The 19,975-nt window shown below is 36.0% G+C and overlaps 2 protein-coding genes across 2 annotated transcripts; both read right to left on the bottom strand.

Moving 5' to 3' along the window:
• Positions 1 to 2,607: 2,607 nt before the first annotated feature.
• LOC107804292 (short-chain dehydrogenase reductase 3b-like) lies at positions 2,608 to 4,420 on the bottom strand. The gene has a single exon (XM_016628155.2). The coding sequence runs from the start codon at positions 3,564 to 3,566 to the stop codon at positions 2,766 to 2,768; it is 801 nt and encodes a 266-aa protein (XP_016483641.1). The 5' UTR covers positions 3,567 to 4,420; the 3' UTR covers positions 2,608 to 2,765.
• A 10,647-nt stretch (positions 4,421 to 15,067) lies between these two features.
• LOC107804293 (protein MIS12 homolog) lies at positions 15,068 to 19,593 on the bottom strand. Its single transcript, XM_075251669.1, is given in 9 exon segments — positions 15,068 to 15,518; positions 15,615 to 15,856; positions 16,072 to 16,195; positions 16,281 to 16,418; positions 17,633 to 17,772; positions 17,857 to 17,951; positions 18,960 to 19,079; positions 19,169 to 19,226; positions 19,313 to 19,593. Coding segments are annotated over 7 exon segments (741 nt in total). The 5' UTR covers positions 19,435 to 19,593; the 3' UTR covers positions 15,068 to 15,518; positions 15,615 to 15,856; positions 16,072 to 16,127.
• Positions 19,594 to 19,975: the final 382 nt, after the last annotated feature.

Raw genomic sequence — 19,975 nt, 5'->3', positions numbered from 1 at the left:
TCATAAACCTTTCAAAACTCTTCCCAAAAAAGAGAAAGAAATCTTTTTTCTCCAAAATATATTATTTTCTTCAGATCTTTTTAAAAAATCCAGATGACCAGTATTTATTCGAAGATTTCCAAAAATAATACATGCAGCACTCTTGAAATTTCGTCGTGCCTTTTTTTGGGGGGTCTTTTTCAAACTACTTTTATACCACGCCGGCAGAATAAAAAAGAGGAATTTTCAGAAACCACTATTGTTTAGTGGCTATTAACTTCTTATAGCTATCATATACATAATTACTTTCTATAGCTACTATTCAGTTGTTACGGTAGTATATTCGCTGTATTCGCGTTGTTGTATTCATGAATACAACAACAAATAGTGCCTAAAAATCAGGGCAGTTCAGCTGTACGCACATGTATTCACATGTATTCGCGTCATGTATTCATGAATACAACAGCAAAAAGCGCCTAAAATCAGTATTCATGGATACAACAGCAAAAAACGCCTAAAATCAGGACAGTCCAGCTGTACGCGCATGTATTCACTTGTATTCGCTCTGCTGTATTCATGAAAACAGCAGTAAAAGCGCCTAAAATTAGGGCAGTCCAGCTGTACGCGCATGTATTCACATGTATTCTCGCCATGTATTCATAAATACAGTAACGACAATCACCTTAAAAATATGTATGTCCAGTTGTCTAATAACAGAAATAATATCAATTAGCGTGATACACTCCTAATATAACTCAACAAAATTAATTCTAACATGCCTCATTATCAACCCAACTAATTAGAATGATTTTTCAGTTGTATATAACTTTTGTATTTAGTGTATTTTAATTTTTTTTTTATTGTTGCATTCATTAGATTCAACGTTTGTATTTACTGTATTCGTTATTTTATATTTCGTGTATTCAAATGTATTTGTATTAATAGTATTTTAGTTATTCCTAATACATAATATTACTGCTGTATTTAGTATATTTCATTGGTTGTATTCACTATATTTTTTTTTGTATTTACTGTATTTCACTATTTTAAAATTAAATGTATTCACTGTTTATATTCTGTTCTATTTTAATGTTTGTATTTAGTGTATTTCAATGTTTATATCATATATTCATGCATACTGTACAAGTGTATTCAGCTGTATTAAAAAAATACAGACATTCGAAGCACATAAACACAAGCTAAAAAAAATGTATTTAAATAAAAATACAATTACCTCTTTTATTACAATTTACACCTTCCAATTCGACCGCTTCTTCCTCTTTTCTCTCTTACTTACCGTGCTAAGAATCCCTTTTTCTCTTCAATCTCGTGCGTCGCCCAAGGTATCTCCGCTTCCTTTTTTGATTATAGGTTTACTTTCACGTTTCTGATTTTGAGATTTTTAAGCTTTCTTTCATGATTTGTTTCTTTTTCGTGTATCTATGATTCGGCTTATTTTGCTCGAAGAGAAAGAGAAAGAAAGAAGAAAAATTCTGAGAGAGAATTGTGTGTTAATGGAAAGAAAGAGGTAATGATTTGCTATAAACTATAAAAGGTAGCTATAGAAAATAATATTTAAAATAATTTTGGTTTATAATAAATAGGGTGTATACATTTGTTAAGGAGGTAAAATATGCAAAGAAAACCAAAATGTAAAGGTTCTTCAATATTGCATTAGTATTTATCTCTAGTTCCCTCTTTGTATAAGCACTACCTTATGATTCTTGATTGCTCCTATATTCTATTTATTTTTCGTTTTCCCCTATTTATCTTTCATTAATTTTGCTCTTTAAATATACTTTTCCGTAATTGTAGGAGTTCTTTTTAATTTAAATACAAGGAAAAGGAGAGGAAACTCAATTGAACTAAATTTCGATCGGATTGTATAATTTTGGCCACCACGCTGCCCCTAGAAGGACATCACTTTTAGCTTAAAATTTTGTATTTACTCTAAAAATTGAGTAACAATTAAACTTATATTGTGATTTTAAGGATATGTGATTTAACCCAGTACCAATTGATAACCAACGAATTAAATAGATAAATTGGACAATAAAATAAATCAAACCAGTCTGCAAACAATGCCTCGACCTCGATTCGAGATAGTCTCGAGGTTAGTTAATAAGAACAGTAGATGATAGAACACACATCGATGAACAGTGATGAACAGTAAGTAAAATAAAGAAAGCAGTGTATGTGTATATTCTTATCAGTGAATAATGATTATTATGCTTACAAGTGAATGAATCCCTCTTTATATAATAGAGGAATCCTAAATAAGGTGCAACTCTAATAACGGAAGTAGATCCCATGATTGGCACTAATAACCGCTTTGATTTGATCTGTTCCGGGATTTCCGCCGTAATCTTCGACCGGTTACTAATATCTCGCCATTCCGTTATTACGCCTTACTCGACGTTAGTCATGCTTGATCTCGATTGTTGCTGGCCTCGATCTCAATGAACACTTCGATCTCTAGGCTTGATGTTCTATCTTCGAGCTCGAGCCCGATCTATTATGAGGTTACCCTCGGGGCAACTCCTCTGCCAACGAAATTGAGTATGCCCGATTTCGACCGTAGACAAACGGTGACATCTTGATCATCAAGCTGTTACCGGAGAAATCATATTCAATAAATAAATAAAAAATCATATTCACTTTCTCTTATTTTGGAATACACAGATTTACAAACCCAAGCCCATTAGCCCAACAAAGATACAAGAGGAAATCTAAGCCCAAATTAACGGGGATGAAACACTAGAGCCCAAGCCTAAGGCCGAGAAAGATCAGGCAGGAGGATGAAAACCTCCATCGACAACCAAATTATGGCCGGTGACAAACTGTGAGTCGTCCGAAGCCAAAAACAAAACAGCATCAGCTACATTAGAAGCTTTTATAGCCGCCCCAGTTTTCAAGCAATTGAAGGAATCAAACAGTTTCTCTATCTCCTCCACACTCATCTTCATTGATTTCTCAAGCAAAGGTGTTGCCACTGCCGCAGGAGAAACACAGTTTACGCGTATACCGTACTTACCCAGTCCTTTACTTGCAGATTTCACCAATCCTAGTATTGCGTGCTTCGACATTGCGTAATCTATTTGCTTGGTTACTCCCATCGTCGCCGTCACGCTCCCCGTGCATATTATCTTCCCTTTCACGCCACCTTCCACCATGGCCTTCGCCGCGTGCTTCACACACGCCGCCGATCCCCGAACGTTGATCGCGAATAGATTGTCTAATGCATCCAGGTTAAAACCTAGGATGTCTTGTTCGTTATCGTTGGTGCTTGCAATTCCAGCATTGCTGAACATGATATCGACCCGACCGTGGATCTCCACCGTTGATTGTACCAAGGATTGGACCTGTTGCTCGTCTGTGACGTCGCATTTGATGAAACTGCAGTGACTGGAGCCGATAGATTCTGCAACTGACCGACCCTTTTCTTCTTGGATGTCAGCAATTACCACTTTTGCGCCGTGTTCAGCAAAGAGTCGTGCGGTGGCTTCGCCGATACCACTTGCTCCTCCTGTGATGATGGCAATTTTGCTGTCCAATTTTTTAGTCAATGATGGAATTGGGCTATCCATTTTTCTTCAACTTTTGGACTCAATTTTGAAGGTAATACTTTCGTGTTGGTGTATTTATACGTAAAATTGGAACTACCATCTTCTTGCACGTTGAAACTCTCAACAATTTGTTCGTTGGGAAAAGAAAAAATTGACATGTGCACTGTGGCAACTGCATAAAAATTAATGATTATGCTTAGGTCAAGGCCAACATCAGATAGTTGAATTTTGTGAGTTATTGAATTAGGAGGACTACCCTCAGTTTTGTCTCTTCATATGTTAGAATCAATGAGAATTAAGATCCCATTGCTTATTGTAGCCACCCTAGCCCTGTGGACCCGAGAGGGGACCAAACTTAGAGATATTTCATTTTCTTGTTATAATCCAGCAAAACCCGCCCATTTAGGCGGAAAAACTTGGATCACATGTATATGTGATTAACTAATGGAAGATGTTTCTAATTTTTCAAGATCTCATGTACCATATAATTAAAATATACATTAGCAACATGTTTTGAGCTAATAGCCTTTTTTTCTAAAGCATCCAATGTCTCCTTAGTACCAAAGCACCTTCCTATAATCATCCTTAAGTTTACGAAATGACCGACCAAGAAAACGAACTTGTAGATGCAACAAACACTTCATATGCGAGTTGTCATTTTCATGTGCTTTGTGATCAGATAATTAATGATAATATAAGCAAGCCACAATAATAAAGCTTTAACAATTAAATTATGCAGATTGTTTATAGAGCAGATAACTTTGTGATGGTACAATTAAATCATACTTCTCCCAATTACTGTAAAAAAATCAGTGTCAATCACACTACGAGACACTAGCAAATTTGCATGCAATCAATCACAACTTCACAAGTAAGTTCTTTTTTATGGCTGACGATTTGTCTTAATTGAAGGATTCAGGCTAGGAAAGCTCCATTGATATGGGCAGAGATAATGCAGCGTTAGAGAGCCAGAACAAGGATTGCATCTTTGTTCTGCCACTTGATGAAGTTCTACGAATATCTCTTTTCAACTAGCTGAAAATGCTTCACGACTTCCTCGACCCCTTGCCTGCAGCACTCTAGTTAAAGGTACTCATATAAGAACAAAGATGTGACAGAATTCACTCTCATTCTCTGTTGGCAAAGCTGCCCGCACCAGCACAATGGTAGCATTGTTTGATGTTATCCCTGGCTTTACTACATTCAGCTGCGCAAGAGTTTCTTCCTTTAGCTGCCTTGTCACAGAGATTGACCCCAAAAATTGTGTCCCTTGTCAAGATGAAGGACCCGTTGGACATAGTCTAGGGCAACTCTGCACACCTTCACTGCTGAGTGTGATACAAGGTAGTCATAAGTCTTGCTACAATGGCCGCAAATTGTTCTAGATTGTATCATATCTGAGGATGTTCGAGAGTCAACTGATTCTGTTTCACTTTCTTTCTGGCCATGCAGAATGTGAGGTCAGATAAAAAGAGTTAAGTGGGCTCTTGGTTTCTTCTTTTCCACTACCATTATATTATTGAGGCAGAATGTGATTTTAAGAAATTTTCTGTGATTTCTAAGAATGAGTAAGTTCACTGTTGAGTTGAAGTAAGTGATAGCCGTAGCATAATTATTTAGCATAGTACATGGTAGGAAATTTACAAACTAGAGCAAAATGAACGTAAACAGTCCATTTTTTTTTCCTACATATTATTTTGCTAAACAACAAACAATTAATTAAACAATGGAATTTGATGCGAGATCATTAGTTAGAATATTATTTTTCCCCATTCAATTCCTTACAGCCTTTCGTATACTGTACTTCATAAGGCCACAATTGCCTTGCTTGCATCTCAGATTTTATTCGGCTACCATGCGCGCCAGAAGAAATGGTTGGAAATTGGAAATTCTGGTACGTTGGGCCTGAAATGCTGCTTCCTGTTTGCCTACTAGAGGATGTTTAGGCCTGGGGCCTTTCTCTTGAGAGGCCCTCCATGTTTTTCGAAAATATTGAGGGTAGAGATCACTTTTACTCCGTGACCGAAACTATTTATATCCGATAGCCGTAAAAGTGTATAAATTTCTTATATTATTGAAGTTCCTTAGCGAAATGTCGTTCGTCTTTTTATCCTTTAAAAATAGATTTCACATTAGATAAAACAGTCATTTAATTAATTCCCTAATATTTTGAACTTTAAAATTGACTATAATTTTGATTATTAAATCTTTCCTTATTTGAGGTAGGTAAGAAGTTCTAAATTTTAGGGCTTTAAATCAATTGGTATTTTACCATACATAAATTCTTTTCTTGTTTAAACTCTATTAAATACTTACAAATCTTTCATATTACTTTTAGCGGATGCATATTCTATGTAGGGGAAAAAGTAAACTAATGTTTGTGTTTTAACGATATTAAAGTAATTAATAGATCATACAACTTTTATGCCTAATATTTAAAAGGTCACGTATTTAGGACTTTAAATAAGTAATATAATTTTTCATGTTTTTCTTGTAGAAGTTGAAAAATATCAACCACGAAAGATTATATTTTTGCAAATTTTGTTCTTGTAAAAGTTATAAAAATATCAACCACGAGATCTTGAAATATATAACAAGAAAACTTTATTATGGATAAAAGGTGCAAATTTATGTGTAAAATAATGGTTAATACTTAAGAAGTTATCCCTTTTTTGCACCTAATTTTTTGTTAAATCTTTATATTGGATTTTAAAACCGATTAATTTTTTTTTATTATCTTACATAAAGTATTTTTTTATTTGAATAATGTAATATAATCGTAATTCTTTTCAAGTTATTATATGTGAACTATAATAGTTCATATTATATTTGAACTACTTTTCTCTCCAAGCAATATTTTTCTATTTAGTAAATTTTTATGTATAATATCTTTAAAATTACACTCAATAATTAAAACAAATGACATATAATATTTTGAAAATATAGAAGATAAACAGAGAAGGGGCGAGAGAGACTAGAAAAGTAGTATTTGGTAACACTCATGATTTTGCAAATACAAATATCAAAAATTAAAAAATAACAAAATAATCCTTATTGAGATGATGAGCCAATATCAAGAATTTGAATCAATAAAAAATAAATTATTTACTTATTGAGAATAAAAATTTAAGTTTTTGAATTAACTAATTAACAAAATAATGCCAGCCAATTATTTTCTAAATAGAAAAAAATCAATTGAAAAAACTCTTAGAGTACATAAAGTTGGCTTAAAAAAAGAGCAATTTGTGGTTAAGGCAATCAAAAAAATAAAACAAAATCGATGATGTAGTATTAAGAGCCAAATTAAAATAATACAGACTTGAAGCAATAAGGATAAAATAATAGAATATAATTTACTTATTTGTCATTTATTTTTTCTCTCCTTTTGCATTTGTTACAATAGATGACAACCCCATATATCTTTTACATTGTCGTTAGAGAATTTTTTTATTTTTATTTTTGTGATCTAGATCGTTAACGCTCACCATATCTCTTCAATCATGATAAATATTATGAGAATTATTTTATTTTAAATACTTTTATCGTCTTTGTAAGTTTAAAATATATTGGATGCAATTAATATATCAATGTATTATACGTCTACTGTTCCTTTATCATCAGCCCTCATGTCACAAATGTCAATTTTCACCACTCAAGTACCAATGTCTATGTCCTAATTACCCCGACATATTGATTTCACACTCCTAACCCTGTTTTCCCACTCTGACCTTACGGCCCTTAACTTGCGTTTTCTAAAGGCTAAGTTGGATTTTTCAAAATTTGATGAAAACAATGTTAGGGGTTGGATACGCCGTTGCCAGTACTATTTTGGCTATTACCAAGTCCCAGATGCTGCCAAAATGATATATGTAGCAGTGAGTGTCAAGGATAAGTTTGATAGCTGGTTTGATTCATACGCCATTGATCATGGAGGGCAGGTGTTTTGGAACCAATTTTGTGTGGACTTGTGTGCACGCTATGATGGTATTGGGCCGCTAGATGTGGTCATTGTTTTAAATAGACTATAACAATGAGTCGATGTAACAAGTTATCAAAAACATTTTGAGGATTTACGCTGCCGAGTCCAAGTAGTCAGACTTCATTTCGATGAGCTCTATTTTATAACCTATTTCGTGGGGGGCCTCAGAGAGGAGATTGGCCCATTGGTGAAGGTCACAAATCCACAAACACGGCTTGCTGCCTACAATATGGCAAAACTCTATGAGCAGTCTTTAAATGCCCAAGCAAAAAATTCCTCTGCCAAATTTTCTAAGCCACCCACATATAACCCCTCCTATAAAACCACAACCCAAACCCCATTTCCACTAACCAAAGGCCAAAATCCTGCATTACCCAACAAACCCATAGCCCAAAAGGTCCCAAACCTCTAAACACTCCGTGAGCAAAATTTATGTTAAAAGTGCCACGACAAATATTTTTCGGGACAGCAGTGCAAACCAAAGGTACTAAATGCTATGGAAGGGCAAGAGGAGAAGGCAGGAGGAGAGGAGGAGTAACCAGGAGAGGCGATTGAAAGGGTGGAAAAAGTGGACGAGGCCGAAATTCCTTTAAATGTACTATTGGGCCTCAATCATGCCCCTTCCACAATCAGAATCAGAAGATGGGTCAAGAAGCAGCCCATTACAGTCTTGATCGATAGTGGGTTTACGCATAGCTTTATAGACCCAGCCATTGTGAAGCAACTCAAATGGAGAACGGAGCCCATGACTAAGCCCATGAGGGTACGGGTAGCTAATGAACAAATTATGAGTTGCACCCAATTGTGCCCCATTTTCAAATGGAAAATGAGTGAGGAAGTGTTCTCTTTTGATTTGAGACTCTTAAAGGCTGGAGGAGCGGATATTATATTGGGCATGGATTGGGTAGATACGATGGCCCCAATTGTTTTACACACTAGATCACACAGTATTTCCTTTTTCAGAGGGAACAAAATCATTACCTTGATAGGTTGCGATAATTCTGGGCCGAGTGAATCTTGTGACGAAAAGGTTATTCAGAAGTTGTTAAGGATGGGCCAATGCATCATTTCAGCTCAACTAACAAAAATGGAAGCCTTGTCCAAAAATGATGGACCACCAGAATCAGTCCAAGGCTTATTGTCCAGATTTGTGGACATTTTTCAAGTGCCCAAAAGCCTTCTCCCAAACAGGACTTGTGATCATGCAATAGAGCTGCTACCAGGATCCAAGCCTGTTAACATTCGCCCTTACAGATACTCTTTTGAACAGAAAAACACCATCGAAAAAATGGTCAGGGAGATGATGGAAGCTCAAACAATTTCATCTAGCACTTCTTCCTTTGCATCCCCAGTCATATTGGTCAAGAATAAGGATGCTACGTGGAGATTTTGTGTGGATTATCGTAGGTTGAACGACATTACGATAAAAAATAAGTATCCGATTCCAGTTGTGGAAGATCTTTTGGATGAGCTCAATGGGGCTGAAATATTCTCCAAATTGGACCTGAGGTCGGGCTACCACCCAATAAGAATGAGGCCAGTGGATGAGTTTAAAACTGCTTTTCGGACTCATCATGGACTTTGGGAATTCAAAGTAATGCCCTTTGGGCTTACCAACGCCCCTGCCACCTTCCAAGCCCTGATGCATGAAGTTTCCAGCCCTTACTTGCGCAAATTTGTCCTGGTTTTCTTCGACGACATCCTGATTTATAGTGATAATCTGAATGATCATGTCCAACATCTAGAAGTGATTTTTAAGGTGTTGCAGGCCAATCATTTGTTCGCCAAATTATCTAAATACAGCTTTGCCGAGGCCTAGGTTGAGTATTTAGGGCACATTATATCAGGGGATGGAGTAAGTACTGACCAAACAAAAATTGAGGCAATGGTTAGTTGGCCCTATCCTGCCACAATCAAAGAGTTGCGTGGGTTTTTAGGACTCACTGGATACTACATGCGTTTCATTAAAGGATTTGCTATCATTAGCAAACCACTGACTAAATTGTTAAAGAAAGGGGCATTCAATTGGAATGAAAAAGTTGCGGAGGCCTTCGATGAACTAAAAAATGCCATGATCCGAGCCCCAGTATTAGCCTTACCTAACTTCTTCATACCATTCATAGTAGAGATGGATGCGAGTGGTACGGGCGTGGGGGTTGTTCTGATGCAAAATAACAGGGCAATTACCTTCATGAGTCAAGCTCTTAGCCCAAAGCATTTGGGTCTCTCTACATACGAGAAAGAATTGATTGCCTTATTGCTAGAGGTGGAAAAGTGGCGGCACTATCTTCAACCCCACCATTTCATCATTCGTACTGACCATTTCAGCCTCAAATTCTTGAGAGATCAAAGAATCACCACAGCTCTTCAACATAAGGGAATCACAAAATTAATGGGGCTGAGCTATGAAATACATTACCGAAAAGGGGTAGATAATGTAGTTGTTGATGCTTTGTCGTGTAGGTTTGAGTTCACTGAAGAGTGCAATGCACTTACAATTGTGCAACCAAAATGGGCCACTGAAATAATGGAGAGCTATGAGGGTGACCCTGAGGCTCAACACATCCTAATAGAACTAGCAGTCGATAGAAATGCCCTACCCAACACCACCTTACAAAATGGATTGATTAGAATAGATGACAAGATATTTGTTGGGAATAAGGGTCAATTACGAGAGAAGTTTATCGAACAAATGCATTCCACCCCTTGGGGATGACACTCAGGAATTTTGGGCAGCCAACAGAGGTTAATGGCCTTGTTCTTTTGACCAGGGCTACTGGCTGAAGTAAAAGAGAGGGTCAAGATTTGCGAGGCTTGTCAACGAAACAAGGCAGAACATGTTCCTTATCCCGGACTTTTGCAACCTCTTCCAATTCCTTCAAGAGCTTGGGAACACCTAACCATGGATTTTATTGAAGGACTGCCAAGGTCATTTGGAAAGGATACTATTCTGATAATCATTGATAGGTACACCAAGTATGCTCACCTATTCACATGGACTCATCCTTACAACGCAACCCAAGTAGCTCATTTATTTTTGGATCACATTTGCAAGCTTCATGGGGTCCCAAGCTCAATTCTGTCGGATCGCGATCCCGTCTTCACAAGTTATTTCTGGAAAGAGCTATTTAAAGGCTTGCGCGTTGAACAAAGACTCACCACGACGTATCATCCACAATCTGACGGGCAGTCAGAGAGACTAAACCAATGTGTGGAAGCTTACTTGCGTTGTATGACTGGTCATAGACCCAAAGAATGGAGCAAGTGGATTTCACATGCTGAGTTTTGGTATAATACCAATTACCAATCAACTATTGGTATGACTCCATTCAAAGCATTGTACGGCTATGAACCACCCTTGCCGACCTTTGAGCTAATTTCTTAGTCAAAATTGGACTCAGTAGATCAGCTGTTGAAGGAACGACAAATCATTTACAAAAGATTGAAAGAGAATTTGACCAAGGCACAAAACCGTATGAAACAGTACGCAGACTCCAAAAGAAGTGAGAGAGAATTTGTGGTAGGAGACATGGTCTTCCTGAAATTGCAACCATATCGTCAAACTTCAGTAGCAATGAGGAGGAATTTGAAATTGGCAGCCAGATTTTACGGTCCTTATGAAGTAATTCGTAAATTGGGCCCGGTGGCTTACGAGTTAAAATTACCCCCAAGCTCGAAGATTCACCCAGTATTTCATGTGTCTCAATTGAAGAAGAAGATTGGGGACAGAGTAATTCCCTCCCAAGAACCTCCATTTTGCTCTGATGATGGTCAAATCCTTGCTGAACCAGTTGCAATTCTGGACAGAAAAATGGTCAAAAAAGGAAATAAAGTAGTTGTACAAGTGCTAGTTCAATGGGCAAACCTCTCAAGAGAAGAAGCGACATGCCAATTGCAGTATTGAGCCCATTATTAGTTAGCTCTTATCTTGTTGGTCTTTATTCCCTAAACGGCTATAAGCCTCAATTAAGGACAAGTGTCCAATTATAATACTAGTTTGTTAGGAAGACAGCTGTAGCTAGCTGAATATCCCCTATTTATCTTACTTTGTATTCAGAAAGAAGGAATGAATGAATTAGAAATTGCTTAATTTTCTTTCTTTTTTATTTTTTCTTCTTCCCAACAATCCAAATATGTAGCCATGAGTGCTAGGTGCTACAATGGTCTATCAAACTCATTAAATAATTATGCAAGTCCAGCTAGCCTTTATTAGTCTTCCAATATCACTTCTTATTGGAACTTTTGTTTTGTTAAATCAACAAAGCTAGCTAGTTGAAAATCAAATAGGAGCAATAAGATATGCAGAACAACAAAAAAATTCAATGATTGAAATTTGATGTGAAATCATTAGTTAGAAAATTTTGTTGAGTAAGATTTCGAACGCTCGTACTTATTTAGACAACAATTGCTTTACTTGCATTTCAAGTTACCAAAATTTTCCTTTATTTCAAAACTTTCCATAACCTGGACAATCTCGGAAATATGAGATTCCTTCTTCTATACTAACCCTTACCCTGCTTCTCAAGTTACCATTTTATTTCCTTATTTCAAAATTTTCCGAAAGAACTTAGGAAAATTGAGAATCCTATTTCTACACAAACTAGGCTTTCCTCAAAGTCTATAAAAGCGTTACACGGCTTGAACAACTGATCACCATCTTCTCTTGCATTCTTTTTGGCTTACTAAATTGCTCTCTGTATTATCGCCCCAACAGAAATTGAAGATGGTGAATCTACAAACTTCTGTTGAATATAGAGTTATAACAGACGATTCTATCATTCCAAGGACGAAGAACAGCAACAACCCTTCTTCTGAGACGTTTTTCATGATCCAAGTTCGGGTTCAACAATTCCTTAAGTATCTGCAAGAGGAAGGGGATTCTATAATGGAGGCACCAGACAGTCCACTAACTGTCAAATCTTTCTACTTGCCGAGTGACGCCGTGATGCACGACGATGATAGCATTTACGAAATACTATGCTCTGTTGGTGTGCCGCTTTATTCAATGGTGCCCATCATCCGACGCGTCTCTTCCTTTGCTCGGAACCTGATGTCTCAACCTACCAATTTCGGACGCCCTCTGATTCCTATTGTTCTGGGCATTGCGATTATTACTTGGGATCCCACAGACGCTGTGACGGCGCACCAGAGGAAATTTGGTGAGATTGAAGAAGAGCCCACGGCTAAACGCCAAAGTAAAGATGAACGCCGATACAGGGTTTGCCTTACACCAGTTTTAGGTATAAGGTACAGGGCTGAAGTCCAGTAGCGGCTAATTCATAACTAGAAAGTTAATTACAATGAGGAGAGAAAGCGATGTAATTTTTGATTATTTTTTAGTTCCAGCCAATATTTTGTAGACTGTAATTAAGCCAAATAATATGTTTTTTCATTACTTCTATAGCAAGCTGGGTGATATATTTTTACTCGTTATACTAGTTATTTCAATTTACTTGCGGTTTCCAGTTCATCTTTCAATTTATTATATGTACAATTATTTGATCTTATATCTTTTTCAAAAATAAACCACCAGGTTTTCATTCTCTCGGAACATTATTAGTTCTCTGTCAAAGCTGCCTTAACCCAAAGGAATATAGATGAAAGTACAAACTTCCGATGTAGCGTGATTGCTAAATTTTTTTTCTGAAACATCAAATTAATGTTCGTGTTTTAAATGGATAATTTAGTATTAGACTAGGCAAAACTTTTCGATTAGAAAGGACAAGTTTGGTGGCTAAGAGACTATGTTACCAGTTGGATTTGATTGCCTCTTGACAATTGCTTTACAAATAGGAGTGTAATCTCATAAGTGAAGTTTGGGAAGGTAGTGTGTACGCAGATCTTACCCCAACCCCTACCTTGTGAAGGTAGAAAGGCTGTTTCCGATAGACTCTCGACAAAAGAACAATAACATAACTAGTTTCCTCTTGTCTTGTTAAAAAGAAAATACTACTTAATCCAAGGCATTTTATGTGGTTATACCTACAAAAGTAAGCCCGCATGGATTATGAATTTTTTGGGAAATTTCTCCAAATTTAACACGAGAGTTGTTTTGGTTTATAAAGAGATAAATTTATTTTAGTTTGGGCAAAGGTCCAAATATGCCCTTATACTATAGGAAATTGAGCACATTTGCTATTCGTTAATACTTTAGCTCAAATATGCCCTTACCGTCACATAGTTGGTCCATATATGCCCTTAGAGTTACACAGTTGGCCTATATATGCCATTTTCCAAACGTAATTCACCCAAACTAATTAGCTCTTTCGTTAATTGTATTAAAGTGTATTACAAACACTATTTCCTTTTTATTAGTACTTTTTTTCTTTACCTTTCTCTTTTCTTTCTTCTTTTTTCTTTTCTTCTCTTTTTTTTCCTTTTTCTTTCTCCCTTATCCGTTTCCTCCATTACTGATGTCTTTTCTATTTTCGTCACCAATTTCACTTGACAAAACTCATGAATTCCAATTATTAAGAAAATTCTCCCATAAGATAATCAAGTTCCAATTTCACTGGCCCTCTAAATAAATGAAATTAAATTATTCCAAAAATTATGGTTTAAACTTTAAAATAATATAAAAAAATCTCAACCTTTAACAATACTCAAAAGACCAAAATATTTAAATTGTTTCTAGAAAGATAATTTAATGATTAAAACCCTAGAGTTCAAGTTGTAGTGTTATAAATTTGAGTTGTTAATCTTTTTTCGGCTGGACATTTTTTATTTTTTTATTAACTATGTAAATTAGGGGTGTACATGGAATGGGTTGGTTCGATTTTTATCAAAATCAAACCAAACCCATTATATCGGTTTGGATTGTTCGGTTTTGTTGGATTTTCGGATTTTTTGTTACATAAATATTATTTCAATCTTACTTTGTTAAATTTTTAAAAACTAAATATATGTTCAGTAAAAATTAAAAAATTGAAAAACATAAGATCTATAAAAATATTCTTATGGGAGAATTTTCTTAATAATTGAAATTTATGAGTTTTGTCAAGTGAAATTGGTGATGAAAATGGAGAAGACATCAGTAATGGAGGAAATCGGATATGGGAGAAAGAAAAAGGAAAGAAAAAAAAGAGAAAGATAAAGAAAAAAGTACTAATAAAAAGAAAATAGTATTTGTAATACACTTTAATACAATTAACGAAAGAGTTAATTAGTTTGGGTGAATTCCGTTTTGATAAGGGCATATATGGGCCAACTGTGTAACTCTAAGAGCATATATGGACCAACTATGTGACAATAAGAGCATATTTGAGCTAAAGTATTAACGAAGGGCAAATGTGCTCAATTTCGTATAGTACAAGGGCATATTTGGACCTTTTTCGTTTTAGTTTTAAGTTGCATCGATGGCAGTGTGCGACTACTATGGGTACTGGTTATGATACTCTATTTCCTATTGGTACATTCAGAAAGGTTTAGATTTTTGTATCTCACAAAGAAGCTAGTCTGCACAATATATATATAAACTTTAAAGCAATGTCAAATAGTGTATATTAAAAACAGCAAAAACAGAAGAGAGGAAAAAAGGCACAGATTTTGCAACTTGTTAGGTAATTATTAACAGCAAGATTACCTATCCCCATTTCAAGGCTTAGAAAGCAAGATTCAATAGAAGTAGCACAATGGAAGAAATGCAAAGGGCAGGGTGTTTTACGCCCTTCCATAATTCTCCAGACAATGAAGCAGCAGGAGGAGGTTTACTGGTTACTAATTTTTCTTTGGAACAATGGTAACTACACCTGCTTGTACGTGCAACTCTGTAGACGCCTGTGCTTGTCAATATATAAATGTCTTTTCTACTGTCTTCCCCTAAGGAGAAAACGTATCCTATAGCAGGCATAATACCCTCTGCAATTGACTCACAATGTATTGGAGAATCTTGCACGCACCTATATTGGATTTTTGAACTTGTGAAATTTCTACTATTTTCAGGATTTTCAGTACCTGACCATATTCCATCTGGATGTAAGTCTATGTACAAGTACCTGATAATTTGAATTCAAAATCAGGTTGAGCTAATTTATGAAACAGTACACATGTACCGAGCTACCAAGTTTGTTAGCAAAGAAAAAGATGCAAACCTTCCATAAAGACAGGGATCAGTTTGAGACCTACAGAAGTAGCCACCAGTTATGGAAGCAGAACCAATAGTCTTATCAGCTTCAGAGTGGTTGTATCCCCTGACTGTGAATATGAGACTATTGGAGCTAGAACAAGTGCTTTCTTTTGTGGCATTGCTTGGTTTGTAGGGATAAGGGCCTTCGTAGATGGACCAACCATAGTTTCCACCCTTTGTTATCATATCAATCTCTTCATACTGGTCCTACAAGATTCAGGAAGGGAGATACTAACTTCAATAAGTGCAGACAATACTTCTGGCAAAATAACATCCTAGCAAGGTGTTTTAGAGTTTGGTTTGATGACTAAATCAGACTTCAACTAGAAAGCCAAGGCCTTCAACTGAAGAAATTCCTCCTAACATTACTATAGGTTTTCTGAGGCCTCAGCATTTTCAATTAACTAGAGAAAAATTCTTACATTACTAAGAACCTACAAGAACACTTCTTCACAGCATCAGTAAATTAAGCCACCGTTTAGTCACGAAGAGTCTTTATATCATCCCCAAATACTTGAAGTTCCTCCAGTGTCGCACTCAGTAGGCCTACAAGATAATATGCAATATTTAGCGCGTAAATTCTATCAAGGGCATTGTCAGACAATAAAATTAAGTTTGCCAGAATGCTCACCTTCATCATTGTTCAATCTAAACATTTCCCCATTTGAAGTGCGAATTTTTTTTGCTCTTCGGTGCTCAGTGTCCTCCACCATTCTGGTTGCCAAATTCTCCACTTTGGTTTGAAAATCTGATGCAGTTCGTACCAGTTCTGGCAAAAATGGCCAATTAAAAGAACCATATTCAATAACTTGAATTTAGTAGAATTATATCATTAAGAAGCACAAAGCCCTGCAACGGAAAATTTCGGGGTGATATTCCCGTATTAAGGATTTCAAATTTGGAGTGCAATCACCATTTCAATTCCATAAAGGAATTACATAATAAGCTGAAGTAGGAAAAGTTTAGAAGTAGAAGCTGGATTAAGTCGATTCCACTCTCAAATTTAAGAGAAATTAGATGATCAGCACATTATGCAAAAACACACACATGCCTACTTTTCTCACAAGCTACAACCACATCTTCTGCAAATTCAATCTTCTATTTGGCCAAAGATAGACATCCAGTTTCAGCCGTCCTTCTATCTTCTTCCCTTCTTCGCTGTTTTATTGTTGCTAGGACATTAGAAGCTATATCAAGGTGCAGAACCCCAAAAAACTGACCATACCCATGAATCTGTGCAGATAGTTAATTTTCCATAGTTGGCTGAACCTCCCTTGGAATGGAAGAGCAAGGAAACAATTAATAGCAAGGTGGAAAATTCCAAGCCACTCAAGGTCTTGGCAAAGGAAGAAAGGTAACCTATATTAGTTGGAAAAGAGAAAACTAAAAAACAAACACCGCCTTATCTTTCTTCTAGATTTCATGGTATTCTTATTTTTCTTATGACTGTTGTGGTGATACTAATATTTACTAATATTGTCTCCTTTTGCTTTGCATTTTTCTTCTGGATTTCATGGTGTTCCTATTTATCCTATGATTGTTGTTGTGATACTAATATTGTCTTCTTTTTGTCCTTTTTGTCTTTTTGTTTTTTGAGCCGAGGGTCTTTCGGAAACAGCCTCTCTACTCCTTCGGGGTAGGGGTAAGGTCTGCGTACACACTACCCTCCCCAGACCCCATTAGTGGGATTTTACTGGGTTGTTGTTGTTGTTGTATCCAAGGCAGGTATAGTTCATATGAAAATCCAGAATCATTTGCAGTAACACATATCCTTATTTAGCCCATCTGCAGAAGGTTCGGATCCGAAAAATAAAAGTGGCATTATCTAGTCATAAAACGCCACATACGTGCTATTTTCAGTAATAAAGGCTTGTATCCACAGAAAGGTATCAGATTAAGTCGCTATTTTCCCAAAATGGTTTTTCATGACTCCTCAAGTCAAGAAGAATTTACGAAGTTGAAGCTTTGCAGAAAAATATTTACCTTCAAACTTCTCATCCGCTGCCAGTTGCTGATACAACTCCAACGCTTCAGTAAGAGAAGCAGCAGAGTGGTCACTTAACATGGACTGCCTTTCGAGAGCTTGTAGTTCTCTGTTGAGCTCAGCAGACTCTTTTCCCACCAGGAGAGATCATAAATTGCAAAGGAAAAAATTATCAATTTATAAAGACATAAAGCATCTACTAATTTGCTGAGGATCCCCTACCTCAGAAATCTTGTTCCTTAAGAAATCCAACTTTTCATCTAGTTCAGGATTCTCAACAGCATTAATATCAAATGAAGTGTCACCAGACGGTCCATCCTAGATAAACATGCCAAAAGTAATATTAATTCATAGATAAAAGTGTCAAGTAGCCATCAGCAGATAATGAATCAATTTTTAATAAATAACATTTAAAGAATAAAATCCATGAATAGTGGTCACCGAGATTGAGATTTCATCACCACTCAGGCATTCTGCTCATCTAAAGAGCTCCATTTACTCCCAATCAGACGAATTATCAATAGAAGATTGATGCTTATATTCCTTCTACTTTCTAATAATTGTACATGGATATAACTGCAGGTTTGCGATAGTTGCCTCTTCAATTGTGCACTTTCAGTAGGATGTGGAATGGAAAGCATGCTCTTTGACCCATATCCATATGAACAACTTGCACCAATCTTCTCCACTCCTACAGTTATCCTTTTACTATTTGGCAACAAAGTGGACCAAGCTGAATGACAGCACTTTCTATCTGTATGCTATCACGGAAAGACTCTAACCAACTGGTCCAGACACTCCTATTTCTTAGGGAGACAGAGATGGTTGAAGACCCAATGGACAATCATCTCACTATAAACAAATTATTTTTGTTCTCAAACTCCATATCTGTAACTTGACATGTGCAATTGAACAAAATTAGGCAGAATGATTAAACAGATCACATCCAAAATAAAGATTTTAGTGCTCAAATATGCATTCTTAAACAAGGGATGGTATATAAGCATGGGCGGAGCTAGGGAGCATAATGGGGGTTCACTCGACGAAAAAGTACACAGTATATATAAGGTAAAAGTTTATTTTATGTGTATGTATTAGATGTTGAATCCCTTAGCTTCATCGCGTCTTTAATTTTTATAGTTTTTGAATTCCCTTGATGAAATTCCTGCATTCGCCATTATATATAAGTAAAACGGACATGTTTAAAATTTACTAAGAGAGGGATTGGATTTCCAATATGCAGAAAATGAAGCTTTACAGTTGATATGAAACAAGTTATATTTCTCAACCGAGGTAAAGAAAAAACATCAATAATAGAGAACATACAGCTTTAGGCAAAGAGAACCCATGCGGAACCTTAAAGCAGTTGTGCAAACAGTACTTCTCCCATAAACTCAACCGCTTGTCCAGAGTCAATTGGATCATTTACTTAATTTCAGCCACACCCTACAAATGAAATTTTTTGTCTGTCAGTGGCCTGAGCTGCTTAAACTAAACAATACATATAAAAAAAAAAAAAAACAATGAAAACCAACCTCTTTTAGATCTTCCGATCGATTAGTGCCTTCAGTTTTCAGAAGATTTGCTGCCTCTCTACAGAAGGTCATAAAGAAAAACTAAACAGCACTAGAATTTGGACGAAAATTAGTTGGACATGAAGGAAGGGAACTCCTACTTACTGGTGGAAGAAATCAAAAGCATCGTCAACTAACTCGTCTACAATATTGAGGGCCTCGTTGACGAAGAGTTTCGGATTTAGGTTCAATGAATCGAACTCTTTCTCGCTCTCGCTGCCTTCCATTTCCTCCTCACTTTCCAATTTGCTCGAAGATTTGGGGCTTCTGCAATTTCAATTTTCTTAATTCAAGGGATTTTCGTCTAGCCGAATTATCCAAATAAGGATTTGAAAAAAACTACACATTAAAGGATAATGATTTGTTACTTGGGACAAGATAATTGAATATAATTAGATCCATGTCATTTTCAGCAAAATAAAGTAACAATAGATCATCATACCTAATTTTTTTAAAATAATAGTTATATGGATTATATTAATTTATTTATATTGTATATCAAATGAATATTTTTAATAAACTTGTATAATTTTATCTTACCTTTCATCTGTAACTATTATAACTCATCCGCCTGCTTTGTCTTTTTCCATTAAATGGTTTCACTATTACTAATATGTAAATTACATCTGAAAAGTACAGAATAAAATTAGTAATAAATATCAAGTAATAATGTAAAAAATAATTCATAAAATCCTAAAAGAATTACCCAAGACAGTGCCATCACTAAAAAATTTCCTCCTCTTCCAATAATACAAAATCATTTGAAAT

The sequence above is a fragment of the Nicotiana tabacum genome, chromosome 4 (assembly GCF_000715075.1).
Source record: "Nicotiana tabacum cultivar K326 chromosome 4, ASM71507v2, whole genome shotgun sequence".
Taxonomy (NCBI): Eukaryota; Viridiplantae; Streptophyta; class Magnoliopsida; order Solanales; family Solanaceae; genus Nicotiana; species Nicotiana tabacum.
This window is presented reverse-complemented; position numbering and strand designations above follow the sequence as displayed.

Bases quoted from the DNA above. Each gene is read 5' to 3' on its own strand.
- LOC107804292 (XM_016628155.2), bottom strand. From the start codon at position 3,566: ATGGATAGCCCAATTCCATCATTGACTAAAAAATTGGACAGCAAAATT.